The sequence below is a fragment of the Rhincodon typus genome, chromosome 11 (genome assembly GCF_021869965.1).
Source record: "Rhincodon typus isolate 14 chromosome 11, sRhiTyp1.1, whole genome shotgun sequence".
NCBI classification, from domain to species: domain Eukaryota; kingdom Metazoa; phylum Chordata; class Chondrichthyes; order Orectolobiformes; family Rhincodontidae; genus Rhincodon; species Rhincodon typus.
Window position 1 is genome coordinate 50,367,960 of NC_063342.1, and position 14,412 is coordinate 50,382,371.

The following is a 14,412-nucleotide window of genomic DNA, read 5'->3' on the forward strand; positions in this document are numbered from 1 at the left end:
TAACAAGGTGTACAGCTGGATGAACACAGCAGGCCAAGCAGCAGGAAGACTAACGTTTCGGGTCTACACCCTTCATTTTCTGAAGAAGGGTCTAGACCCGAAACATCAGCTTTCCTGCTCCTCTGATGCTGCTTGGCCTGCTGTGTTCATCCAGCTCTACGCCTTGTTATCCTTGAAATTAGATTCTAAATAATAATGCTTTTCACACCAGAATGGTCAAATATCTGGAAAGACATTGAAGTTCTTTTTGATATTAAATCTATTGTTTAGAATTTAGAATTCCAGAAGTATGAAATCAAGGAGCAAAAGTGGAGAGGAAATAGATATGATATCTATTACTGGACAAAAAGCACAATGGAAACTAATGAGGCTAAATGCAGATACATCCCTGGGTGTGAGGGGTTGCATCCTAGGAGATTGGAAGAAGCAGCTACAGAGAAAGTGGTACCACTAATAGTAATCGTTCAACAATCCTTCGATTCAGAAAAGGAAGTCTTGCTAAAACCATACAAGGAAGTTCTTAGATCATGCTAGAAAACAAGTTCAGCTTGTTCCCCATATCTATGCAAATATATACTGTCATTGCAGGAATTTTTTTTCCCAGATTAGTGAATTTATGAATTCTTCACTGCAGAGGACTGTAGAAGCTGGGGAATTAACACTATCAGTCGTTAAATATATTAAAGGCTGGCACAGTTTTCAATCAGTAAAAGTGAAAAGGGTTATCGGATAAGGCAGGAGAGTGGAGTTAAGCATTATCCAATCAGCCAAGATATCATTGAATAGCAGAGATGGCTCAGTGTGCCGAGTGCCTACACCTGCTCTCACATCTGATGGTCCAAGTCCTGGAGAGATTCCCAGTTTCAACTCTTATGCCCTCTGTCTTCAAGTTTGACTGAAGGGAGCCTATTCATGTGTAGAATAATTACATTGTAATTTCTTTCGATCCCACTGTAACATTCTTAGTTTAGTTCACCAAATTACCTTTTTTATCTTGCCTGTTTCACGGATGCCTTCTATGCCCTTGTTTGTTGGCTTACTTACTTTTTCTCAATTTTTTGCCTCGATTACTTGAATTTGTTTGAGCCTTATCAATTGTCTCCAATCCACTCTCACTTAAACCATAGGCAAATTTAATTTCCATTGAGATAATATATTCTAATGTGCTGAAACCTGATTTGAATCTTCCACTAGGTAAAGGTATTTGAGATTTTCATAGTTTCTATAATTGGGATATAATATAGAAAATAATGCGTATATTTCTATCTGGTTATCAGTTTTACTTCAATTCAATATTATTGATTGTTATAACAATATTTACATTTTTCAATTGCACATTAGTCTAAAGAACGTATTTGCTACTTTCTGTTGTGTGCCAGTAATGTTGATTTTACTGATGTTGCTTGGGAACTGCTTGATTTTTGTAACTTGAGATAGAAGAAAACATTTCTTTTCACCATAGTTGAGAGTGCATATCTTTACTATATTGTGAAAATGTATTGCTTCTGTTTCTGTCCTCTGCACTGTTTTACCAAGGCTAATGAAATAGAAGAGATCCCTGAAATACCAGATCAAGATCAGGAAATGGGTATTTTGCCCAAAGAAATCCGGAAGCTGGTGGAGAGGCGACGTCAAGTCAAACAGCTGATGAAGCAACCAGACTTAAACCCAGATCTCTATTTACAGGTAGTTTTTCAAATGTACATTGACTGTTTTAAATTTAGCAATATGGTTGACGTGCTTGGGAATTGTTACATTTATAACGTTTATAAGATTTGTTTTTTTTTTTAAACTGCATCTTTAACATAAAATGAAGAGCCCTCTGTCTCCGATTCTGAAATGTACCTGACAACAAGCTTGGGGCGTTGGTGTGTGTTGTAACGGATGGTTTGATTAATGGGTTGAAGGGGCCCCAAATTGTTTGTTGGGAAGAAGGTGCAACATATTTACCCTTGGAGACAAGGAGAGCAGGAAGTGTGCTAAAAGTGGATAGACTGTAAGTCTCCAAAGTTCTAGAGGAGTGTTGAGAATATTTGCTTGTAAACAGTTGTGCCTCAAATTTACTTACTTGTTATATTTAATTGCAAAATAAAAGAGGGTTGCGGTCTGAAGGCAACTTATCACCATTCCTGCCTGGGCACAAGGCCCATGTGATTCACGCTACTAAGTAGAGGTCATGAAGATGACCCAGACAACTTTAAGAAGTGGAAGTTTAAGGTGTCCTTGAAGCTCGGAGAAGGGAATGGTCTGCCAGGGTTCTGGGAAAAGGTGAACAAATAAAGTCAGCAAGCCGTTACGGTTCACCATGCAGGAATAAAACTGGAAGCGTGTTCGGATTGAAAGTTCATGAATGAAAACAAGGCTTGAAGATTCATCTGGGTTACACTCAAGGAAAATTCCCAAGGAATCAAACCCCACTCTGTAAGGCAGTTCTAAGATTGAAAGTTTCTAGGTAGAGAAAGGAACAGAAATATATCCTTGGGAGCTAAGTATTGCCTTAGACTGGCCCTGGGAGAAGTGATTCTCTCCTTAAAGGATAGTATAATGTATATCTGTGTTCTTGCTTGTACTAAATGTAATGGGTTGTTGCTCTGTTCCATGATTTAAAGTGCAAGTTGCCTACAAAGATAGGGCCAGATTTTCCAGAGGAGTGTCAATTTAGTGCAGGTTACCACCCTGCTCCTTTTTTACACAAAAATGCGATCTGCATTTCTGATACAAGATGCCAATCAGGACTGTTTCAGAAATGTGTGGCCGCAGTTCTGTTCTGACAGGCCCCTCGTAGCATTGAACAGTCGGAAAAGGGCAGGCCAGGTCCCCTTTCTCAAAGCAGTCAACTGCCACATTCTGAAATTTCAGAATCAGAGTTTGCCACTATGACAGCTGCTGTGAAGCAGTAAGTAAAATAAGTGAAGCTTGAAGTTGGAATGGTGGGGAGATAGGGCGCAGAGGGGGTAGGATGCTCGCTAGCAAGGGGCCGGATATTTGATGGAGTGTTTAGGGCAGGTGGGAGATAGCGGGTCTAGGCATTGTCGGAATTGGATGGGAGTCATCAGGGGGTGATTGTAAGGGGTCCAGGTAGGAGTAGTTGTGGGTGTTAGATTAGCTGGGTGTCAGTTAATCAGTTGTTCAGGAGTTTGACTAGGTTTTTAATTGCCTAACCTTTCCTGAGTTTAACTATTTACTTAACTACAATGCAATCCTACAATTTAAATGAATACGTTCAGAAGGTTCCAGGCATAATGGAATTGCCCAGTGGAATCTTACGTTTCCTGGGCAATTCCTTCAAAGTCTGCAGAGCCGCTGTGCGCAACTCCCATCTACGCTGCAAAAACATTGACCATCAGAAAATCTGGGCTATTCTTTTCAGTCAGTAACGTTTAGCCCTTTGTTACAGAAAATGTCTTAAATTGTGAAATCTTGTTATGTCATCCTTTCATCTATTAAGCGTAGTTAAAATTCCTTTTTCAGAATTTTTGGTTTCTGTGGTGACTGTAACACAATGAAGGGGTTTAATAGTCTGAATGCTGAAAATTCTGCAGAGAGTGCAAGCTGGCTGAGGAATTGTACTGAGAAAGATGATGCCTTTCAGAATATGATGTGTGTTTGTCACTGAGGGCATCTTGAAGAATTGTGATCTCTGTCTGTAGGTTTTGCTTTGCTTCATGAAGCAATCAGTACATTGGTTAAAACAGCTCTGTATCGCAAAGTTGAGCACTTTGCATTTTCGATGTGAAAACAGGCCAAAGCTTCCCCTTTAGAGATTGATGTAACATTTTCTCCAGGTGAGCACCTCCACCCCGAGAATGCAATGAAATCTTGATTGAGGAGAATCTACACAAATGAGAAAGACTTGGTTTATCCACTCCAATGCGTGATGATGTCTAACCACCATCCAGTTTGGAGCTTTAATAGTCTTCTGAACATTGTTTGAGCTTGGCCAATGACTTGTATCCCAACAAACTACTATGGCTAAAGCCAATCAAGCAAAAAAAAATGTCCCAAGCTACATGGGAAAATCTGGTGAGGGGGATAAATTGGATAGTATTTTCAAAGAGCCGGCAATAGGCTAAAAGACCTCTTTGCATGTTTGTATGAAATATAGCAGCCATGATGAAGTTTGCAGATGATACAAAATCAACCACGTGATTGGCAGTGAGAAGTAAAGCTTTTGACTGCGGGACAATCTAGATAGTCTGGGCAGTAAAATGAAATTCATTTGGAGATGTGTGAGATAATTCATCTGGTGGGAGCTGGGGGTTTGAATCAAATAAGTTAAGCAAATAAATGGGAAGATGCTGAGTCGTGTGGAGGAACAGAGAGACCTTGTTCTATTTGTCCACAGTTCCTTAAAGGACAAGGTCATTACAAAAGCATATGGCATGTTTTCCATTATTAGTCAAGGCATAGACTAATGTGCCTTGGAAATGGGTAACGCGAGAACTACATAAAACAGCAGTTAGCCCGCAACCTGCAACAAAAAGGATTAAAGAGTTAGTTGATATGTATAAAATTGAGGGACCTCAACAGAGTAATTAGGGCTAATCCACTGACATTAAGATTAAAAAAAACAAATTTTAATGTGCAGTCTTTGGTAGAAGGATTATAGGGGAGGCAAAGAATTTTTTTCTTCAGAGGGCATTTGGAATGCGCAACTCTGATAGGGTGGTAGAGACAGAAATTTTCAAAATGGTTAAAAAGTTCTTGGATCTCCAGTTGAAGAACCATCAACTGCAGGGTGATGTTCAGGAAGGTGGGAGATCATTGTTGAATGGCATGTAACAGATGTACTGAACGACCTGTGTATTAGAATTTTTCTAAGATTCCATGGAAACCTTGTCTGGATATTAAGAACTTGCTCCAGTGATGTGTCCCCAGGTTCGCGTTTTAGGTTGTGTTTTATTTGTCATAAAATGCCTAGTCTTGACCATACTAATTTTTTTAAAAAAAAAAGTAGATGTACTGAACTTAGAAGGCATTTGATGTGGTGCCACATCAACAATTCTTGCAGAAACTAAAAGCTAATGGTGTCCACCTAACATATTGGCATGGATAGAAGATTGGCTGTCGAAAAGAAGCAGAGAAAAGGCATTATCTGTTTGGTAAGATGTAACAAGCAGTGGGCCACAGGAATAAGTGGTGGGACTTGCAACTGTTTACAGTGCATGGAAATAATTTGGATGTAGGGCTTAAAGATATGGTTGTTGATTGATATAGGTTAGAAAAGGAAATTATTAAGACGACATAACATAGCTACAAAAGGATACAGATAAGTTAAGTGTGTGCAAGAATCTGGCAAATGGAGTATAATGTGGGAAAATATGAAATTATAGAGTCACACAACACAGAAACAGACCCTTCAGTCCGACTCGTCTGCGCCGAGCAGATATCCCAATCTGATCTAGTCACATTTTCCGGCATTTGGCTCATATGCCTCTAAACTCTTCCTGTTTATATACTCATCTAGATACGTTTAAAATATTGTTATTGTACCAGCCTTCACCACATCCTCTGGCAGCTCATTCCATACACGCACTACCCCTGCGTGAAAAAGTTACTCCTTGGGTCCTTTTTAAATCTTCCCCTCTCTCACTTTAAGCCAATGCCCTCCAGTTTTGTATTCTGCTACCCCAGGGAAAAGACCTTGCCTATACACCATATTGATGTCCTTCATGATTTTATAAACCTTGATAAGGTCACTCCTCAGCCTTTGACTCTCCAGGCAAAAAAGCCCCAGCCCATTCAGCCTCTCCCTACAAATCAAACGTATCAAGCCTGGCAACATCCTTGCAAATATTTCTGAACATTTTCTAAGTTTAACAACATCCTTCTTATAGCAGGAAGACCAGAGTTATTTCCAGTTTTCCAAAATTAGCCTCACCATTGTCCTGTACTGCCATTACATAACGTCCCAACTCTCAAACTCATTGCACGGACTAATGTTTAAATAAAGGCTCTTCAGTTTTGTTGGAACATTCCTGGAATCCAGCCAGTTCCGGAATATTTCAAACAATGCCCCCAGTCACTCTGTAACCACTGAGAGTCAAAGAGTCATAGAGTAATAGAGTAATATAGTGTCTATTTTGGCGGAAAGACTAATGGAAGCATATTATTTAAAGGGTAAGAGATTTCTGAGTTCTAAGATGCAGAAGAACCGGAGTGTCATACTGTATGATACACAAAAGATTAGTGTGCAGATCCATCAAGTAATTAGGAAAATTGTGTTTATTGAAAGAATGTTTTTTTTTATTCTGAAGAAAATTGAATACAGAAGTATGGAAGTTATACTTTGGTTGTAAACAACATTGGTGAGACCGTTTCTAGAAAACTGTGTATTGTATTTGTATCCTTACTAAAGGAAGTATGTAAATATGATGAAAGCAGCTAATATAATGTTTACTTCACTAATATCTGAAATGAATGGGTTGTGTTATGAGGAAACGTTGAGGAGGCGAGGATTGTGTCCACTGGGGTTTAGAAGAGTAGGAGGCGACTTGGTTGAAAAGTTGTTTCCTCTTGTGGGAGAATCTAGAACTGGGATCACTGTTTCAAAATGAATTGTTGAGACAGCAATGAGAACTTTTTTTTTACTTAGGCTGTGAATTATTGGAGCACTGTTCTTTAAAAGGCAGTGGTGGTAGGGGGCTTCAACATTTTCAAGGCACAGGCAGATAGATTTTTGGTGAATGTTTATTGGTAGTTAGGCAGGAATATGTTGTAATCAGGTCAGCCCCGGTCTTATTGAATAGTGGAGCGGGTTTGAGGGGCTGACAGTTCTAATCCAACTCCTTTTTCATATGTTTCTATGTATATTTGCTGAAGCATGAAGTCAGATGTGTTCTGGCAGAAGGGACAAAAATTTTGCATAGAAACCCATTATTATTTATGATTTCTTTTAGTGTTATATCTATCTGAATTTTTCTGTGGTGGGGGGGAAGGAGGATGAGAAACTGTTGACTTGTAAGGTTTTATTTTTCTGTCTAGAATGTACTGTATGGAAGTTTTTTTCTGCTGCTTTAAAATGCACAAAATTGCACCATTTTAAATATAAATTGTAGGTAACAATAGGTAGCAAGGTTTTACCCACAATGGTTCCAGCACTTAAAGGCTTTTTACTTCCTTAAAATCTTCAAGCATTTAGTGGCTACTTCTCTTGTCTTTGTGTGGGGGTGGAGTAGCAAATGGAGATTTCAACTAGCTGAAGTCTCCAACTTTCCGGATATTTACAACAGATATCATGCTTCAAATTTCTGTCTGCTTTCTTATTGTTTCCACCCCTGCCTCGTAATTTTCACAATTAATAAATCCTGTGCTTCACTGAAGCAGGAGGAACCGTTCTCATTTATCATTTGACTGGCAACTTGGGCAGACTGTAAAAGCTGAACTATATCATAGCTGGGATTGTAATGATAAGAAACACGTTAGTACGATTGCTGCCTTAGTAATATGACAGTTCTGGATGTATTACTGATTTATCACTTCACAGCAGCATTTTGAGATGATTTGTCTTTGGGGAAAAAAAAACACTGAAACATTTTTAATATTTATAACATCACTTGTCACTCTGGGAGATGTCTGCGAGAGAGAAATATAGAATGTCTTTAGTTTGAAGCCGGTGTTGAATTAGGCAATAGTAATAGGCTGGTAATTTGTTTGATTATCGCAATTTTTTATGGCATTTACAATGATCCTATGGTTTTCTCTGGTTAATATTTCAAAAATGGCATTTACTTTGCATCTTCAGATACTGTGGGAGGGACCTGCAGCTTGTTGACACCAGAAGATAATCATCTTAGTCTGCTCCTGAATGAAGTTAAGATTTTAGTTGAGCTAGATATCTTTTTGAAGGTGCTTTATATATAATGACGTATGATTTTGTTTGGTTTGCAGTACGATATCCGACAGAAGGCCCTGAAGCTTACAGCTAATAGTATGTACGGCTGCTTGGGATTCTCCTACAGCAGGTTCTATGCCAAACCACTTGCTGCTTTGGTCACTCTCAAAGGAAGAGAGGTGGGTTTTAATTGTGCGATCATTCAAGCATTTTTTTAAGCTTTTAGTTAAGCTTTTCCCAACATTAAAATTTAATTAAATTGGAATTTTATTCAAGTGTGTACATTAATATTACTTAATTACATAATGAAAATATTGGGATGCTTCTGTAAATAGTAAATGGCCAACAGCGACAACCCTGTCAGATAAAGCAGTCTCCAAAACACTTTTGTTTTGATTGTGCATGAGACTCCCTCGAATTGAAACGGTCAGGTCATTATCTTGTCAGTTAAGCTGCTGAAATAACACAGCCCTTGTGCATTCTCAATCAAGGCCTCCTGAACAAGGTAGTTTCACCAAAATCACCAGAGTTGACTTTATTTTTGTGTGTGAGGAGTGAGTGATTTGTTACTGAGAAACTGAATTCTTCACACTGATTCAGTATTGGTGTGCAGACTTTGTCATTCACAGTAGAGTTTGGCAACAAATCCAAGCTGACTGTAACAAGCAAGGCCCTCTGAATATGAGGCCAATCAATTACTGGGGAGGCCACCAGAGCATGCTGGCCAGATGAAAGTCTTGCTCATCACATGCTGCTGACCAATAGGAAACCAGAGGCTCTCTTACCCAGCAGCACCATGGTTGAGGCTGCTGCTGGAAGAGCACCCTGGATCTCCAAAACCAAGGGGTGAGATAAGTGATTTTTGGATTAGGGTTATCTGCGGTTGCAACAGGGTCAGAGCCAGGATGGGTGGTGGCTATCCTCTGCTTTCTGCTCACTTCCTTGACAGACTAACCCCTATAGGCAGTTTATCAGGGACCTGGCGTCAGGGTAAGCAGCAGCTGGATTAATCCTGACATTGGGGCGCTCAGGCCGTGATGTGGTCCTTAACTGACCCAGGGACTCAATGGCGTGGTGTGGACAAGTGGATCGTGGACTTGCCCACCCCAAGCTTAGACCAACGGAAGCTGTGTTTGGCTATGTCACCACACCACCAAATTAAATACCTTTCCTGCCACCAAACTCATGACCTCCCAGTGCACAAGATTCCTCCTGTTGCCTCCATTACAGCAAGATAAAACCTCCTAAACCAAAACTACTTCTGCTGTATCTCTATCCAAACTTTTTACCTCTGCACTAATTGCATTACATGTAAAATCCTAGGAAATATGGGCAGATGTAGGCCATTCAACCCTTTGCATCTACTCTAGCACTCATTGTGAGCATGCAGATTATTTAACTCCTAACTCTGTTCCCATTTTCTCTCCATGCCTTTGATCCTTTTAGCCCTAAAAAAACACATCTAACTCTTTCTTAAAAATGTTTTGGTGTTCTAGCCTCAGAACCAGTACTTCTCAAAATGCCTAAACACTTTAATAGTTTACATTTAAATCAAAGCCTAGATAGGCTGACTCCTGAGTAACTATTAAACAAACTTCAAACGTAACCCCTCCTCAAAATAAACCTACAGTTCCCTCCAACCTCTTACACCCATCAAGATGTCACCCTACTGGACCCCTCTGAGTGATATCCTCTCTCCCAGACGGACCTCGTTCCTTGTCCTGCACTCCCTTTACCAGACTCAAGGTAGAATGGTTTTCATTCCATGTATGATGCCCACATGTTGGTTTGTCACGAACCATATAATTTGTAGATGACCCTTGTCATCCAATGACCTGGCTATGTTGGTTCAAATTAAAATGATCATAGAATAGAATCCCTACAGTGTGGAACAGGCCATTGAGCCCATCGAGTTCACACTGACCCTCCAGAGAGCATCCTGCCCAAACCCACCCTTTCCCTGTCACCTTGCACATCTTTGTGATGTGGGAGGAAACCTACACAGACACAGGGAGAATGTGTACACTCCACACAGACAGTCGGCCAAGGCTGGAATTGAACCTGAGCCCCTGGAGCTGTGAGGCAGCAGTGCTAACCACTGGGCCGCCATGCCACCCGTAATTCAGAGCAGGTATCATGACTCCTCTCCTAATACAGGGCATTGCCCTGCATGATATGTTATGCCCTTAAAGCAAAGCCTACAATCTGAGTGAAGCCAAGTACCTGCTTTGCTTACCTGCCTCTGGCAAGAGAATGAATTGTAGCTGGCTTCAGGTTTGCAGCAGATGGCATATTTCAGTGAAAAAGTCCTCAAGGAAGCTTAGACATTTAATAGTGTTCCTCACTGAGATCCAAGAGGGAGAATCTTTCCCAGACCCTTTAAGAGCCTTTCAACCCTCTCCTTCATCCTCTTGCAGCACCTCGACCAGCTCTCTGTAATGTTTGTTTCATCTCCAAGGCATATCTACTCGTGGACCATTACCTGGATCTACTGGTCTGTGCAGATACCTTGAAGTTAGTGAGAACTTTCTTAGCATGCCCCACCACTCCCTGTAAACCACTTCAACTTGAAGCAACAACAGAAAATACCAGACGCACAGAGAATTATAATAATAGCTAGAAGAAATTAGTTAGAAACTAACCAGAAGGTAGTTGTGCCAGGTGAAGAGAATGCATGAGTTGGTGTACTGAACTGCAAGATGCCACAACTGGCATCAGATGAGTGCTGATAGATGTCACGATCTGCCTACTGCTCATATGCTTGCTAACAACTCACCAGTATCAGGTTCAGCTTGATTTGTCCCATGATTATGCATACATGCTTCACAGATGTTATTTTGGAGTCGTTGGAGTCCCAAAGAAATATAATGTGCCCTATGTATATAAAATATCTTCAAGCTTCTTTTCTTTCTAATAGTTTGCAGTTTGTTACCTTTGTTACCAATTCACTGTTTGCTTCCTTAATTACTCTTTCAGGAATAATAAAACTCTTCTTCACACAATTTTTCATAGAATAAATCTCCTAACTTCTGACATTGTGTAGGTTAAACTCTTTCAGTCCTCTAGCCATAACCCTGATACTTTGTTCTTCTGAATGTCCAGAATTGTATGCATTACTCTTGTGGCCTATGCAATGACTTGATAAGCTTCTCTGCTCCATTGTGAGGAAGTTGTACAAATATTTTGGTTCCAGTCTCAATCATCAATTATGTGCCCCAGTACATAGATAGGAAAATTTATTGTTTCAAATCTTCTTCATAAACTCTTTCTCTTTACCCGTTGCATTCCTTATAAATGTTTTTTAATCTGTTATTGTTATCCTCTTTTGGAATTTGGGTTTCAAAGTAAAGGTAAAATAATTTTGGAGTTTCAGTTCTGTGAAGGTAACTTTATTAAGGGGTCAGACACTCATTTAGAGCAGTGAACTAAACCATCTTTTCCAAGAAACCATGTGGCTTAAGAGCCTAGTAGGATACCCCGGGCTGTTAATTGAGGAAGCGTTTGTAAATGCTGAATATTACAGCATGTAGAAGAAAAAAATGGTCAGGGACCACTATTAGTTTAGAAGAATCTGATTTCAGTTCAAACTAACAGTTCCTTCCCAGCCAAAGTGTAGTCTGTTAGTTTTGTAAAATTCTCCAGACTCAGTGTTTGGTTTGTGCAGTCCCCAGGTTAAGAATTTGTAGAAATATCTGAGGTGTCAGAATTGGAAAGGAATCTAGACTATCAAAAATGGGAAAAGTCAGTTTACTCAGAATTGTTAACAGGATTGATACTTTACTGGGATTAAGTACCTGTAAAGGATATTGATGGGAAAAGCTTTCAACTCTATTTTTGCTGTTTATGTTGAAATCTTTTCAATCTAAAGCATACATACATACAGTTTTTTTTGCGTAACAAACTTGTTCTTTTGTTAAACAACATTGACTGACAGATTCATGTTCGGTGACTATCCACCACAATAGCCAAACTGTAAAAATAAAGCTCTGAACTATCAAGCAAGGATTCTGTCTGGGATCTGACTTGTCCAGTATTGCTCCCATCTTGGATCATATTACTCTACAGTAACTCTGTTCCATCTGCATTCCACTGACGTGATTATCACCAGCAGGACACACTCGTCTCTCCCTCACTTTGCTACGCTCCTGATGGCATATCTTTCCAGAGATCGTTTTCTCAACCGATACTGGGTTGGCTTTGTTCTGTTGTTTATTAATGTATGTTTGAACGGGTATCTTTTTTTTTCCAAATCCCTTCATGGCATCCCTTTCTGTATCTGATCTCCTTTTGCTGAGTTCTTTTGAGATGTGTGTATGCCTTCATTGCAGCCTTTTGAGTATCCCAGATTTAATCGCTGCATCATTGGCTGCCAGACCTTCAGCTGCCAAGATTGTAAGCTATGGAATTCTCTCTGCCTCTCTACCGCTTACTTTTTAAGATACACTTTGGCCTTCTGCCATAATACCTCTGGATGTGACTAGCTATGAAATTTTGTTTCATAATGCCCTTTTGAAACACCTTGCTTATTATATTGCAAAATGCCATGTTGTAAAGGAAGCACTGCGCCAACCTTTAAACTCTTATGTGCAGATTTCAAATATGCACCTCCCATTGTTTGTTTGCATATTTAAACGAGCACAAGTGGATCTTCTATTAATGTCTACCATTGCCTACAATTAAATGCATATAAATCTACAAATAATAGCTAGGTGCTTTACTATGTTAAAAGTACTATATCAATATAAGTTGTCAGACTGGGTAGATCATCTAAGTTCCAACCTTGGAGACGTGATGGTGATGTCAGTGGCCATCTTTTGAGTTCTTTGCAAAGTGTTTCATGGAATACTTGCAAGTTGTTTCCATGATGCCCATTATGCTAAGCATGATGCATTTTAGAGACTGAATGATGAAATGCAGCATTGTCCTGATTTCCGTATACCACCACACCAATCATTGAACTTGACAATTAGATATCAGCTATTTTTGTTTCAGTTGGTATTATTGTACCATGCAATTTATTCCCATTTTAGCAGAATTGCTGTCAGAAGGATTTTGTAAGACAGACTCACTCCCTGAAGATCTTGCACTGGAGTTTGGAGACTCTCAGCGTCTTGTGGTCCTCAGCTAGGTATCTCAGAAAACATTTTATTCTGTTTTGCTGCTAGCTGTCATAATAGGACAAATTTTCTGATGTAGAGGGACGTCATTGCTGATGATTATTCGAGTTTAGTTTTTGGGTTGGTGAAGGATGAGCGGGAAATTGGAGCAACTTTTATAGGACTTCTATGACAAAAGAACTGTTCACTCCCATATCCCAGCATTGAACCCCTGCCTCGGTGCTCATTTTGCCTCTGTATTTTATCCTTATGACCCAGTTCCTGCTTCCTCAATTCCATTCCGAATAAATTCCTAATTACAGTTACTCTTTTCTGCAATGGTGCCTTAAATTCTTCCATCTTTCACATAATGCAAGTTTTTTTTTGTTAGAAGCAAGACTATTGATCCAGTTATTCACTTAGTGATAGCTTGGTCTTTAATACTGCCCTTTTCTCCTGAACACCTTTTTAATGTCTGTCTCTACGTTTCCCCTTTGATTTGGTGTGAACTCCTGGAGGCAGACTTTGAGCCTCCATTCAGAAATAGTTTGGCTTCTCTTGGGGAGTAAGGTAAACGAGCAGGAAAATGAGAGTAACTGTGCAGGGCTAAGTTGGTGGTAAGTGTGAGCCTGAGGTCCAAATTGAGAGAAATTGTTTATTGTGAACTGAATGTTGACATATTGGATGACTATAGACAAAAGAATATTTGCCATGGAGTGAGTTCTGAAGAAGGGTTCTGACGCGAAATGTCAGCTTTCCTGCCCCTCAGATGCTGCCTGGCCTCCTGTGTTCTTCCAGCTCCACACTGTGTTGTCTCTGACTCCAGCATCTGCAGTTCTTGCTATTTTCCATGGAGTAAGCTCAAATTCATGTTTATATCCTGATTTTCAAATGCCCTGAGGTTGTGAAAGCACTTCACATTCTTTGAAGTATTGCTACTGTTGTAACACTCCCTTGTAGTGGCAATCAGTTCGTGCACAGAAAAGTCTCAAACGTTCTGAGATAAAATAGCCTTTCTTTAATGATTTTGCTTAAATGATGAATATTGGCATGGACTCTGGTGAAAATTCCCCTCGTCCTTTTACAATCACTCCATGATATATTTTACATGCATGTGCGAAGGCATACAGGATTTCAGTTTAACACCTCCTCTAAAGTTGACTCCTTCAGAAGTCCAGTCATTCTCTACGTATTGTACAAAAGTGCCAGCCTAGATTGGGTGATCCAGTCTCTGGAGTGCAATGAGTGAATCGAAGGAATATAATAGAATAAAATAGAATAACTTTTATTGGCACGTATGCTCAATGTGTATAGTGAAAAGTTTATACTTCGCTAATACAGCGCCAACTTAGATACGAAAGTACCAGGCACAGCTTCTTTAGTTACGAGATTTTAGCTAATGCAGACATAAAATGTCCAGCATTACAGAAGTATAAGTTCGGTACAGCTGGCACCTGGCTTCCCGTGGGCCCTGGTTCCACA

General features: G+C 39.8%; 1 protein-coding gene across 1 annotated transcript in view; it reads left to right on the forward strand.

Moving 5' to 3' along the window:
• pola1 (polymerase (DNA directed), alpha 1) overlaps positions 1–14,412 on the forward strand; it is a 260,671-nt gene that overhangs the window by 58,283 nt on the left and 187,976 nt on the right. Inside the window, exons 25-26 of the mRNA XM_020532950.2 lie at positions 1,537–1,686; positions 7,891–8,013. Of these exons, the coding sequence (XP_020388539.2) occupies positions 1,537–1,686; positions 7,891–8,013 (273 nt within the window). The remainder of the gene's footprint in view (positions 1–1,536; positions 1,687–7,890; positions 8,014–14,412) is intronic.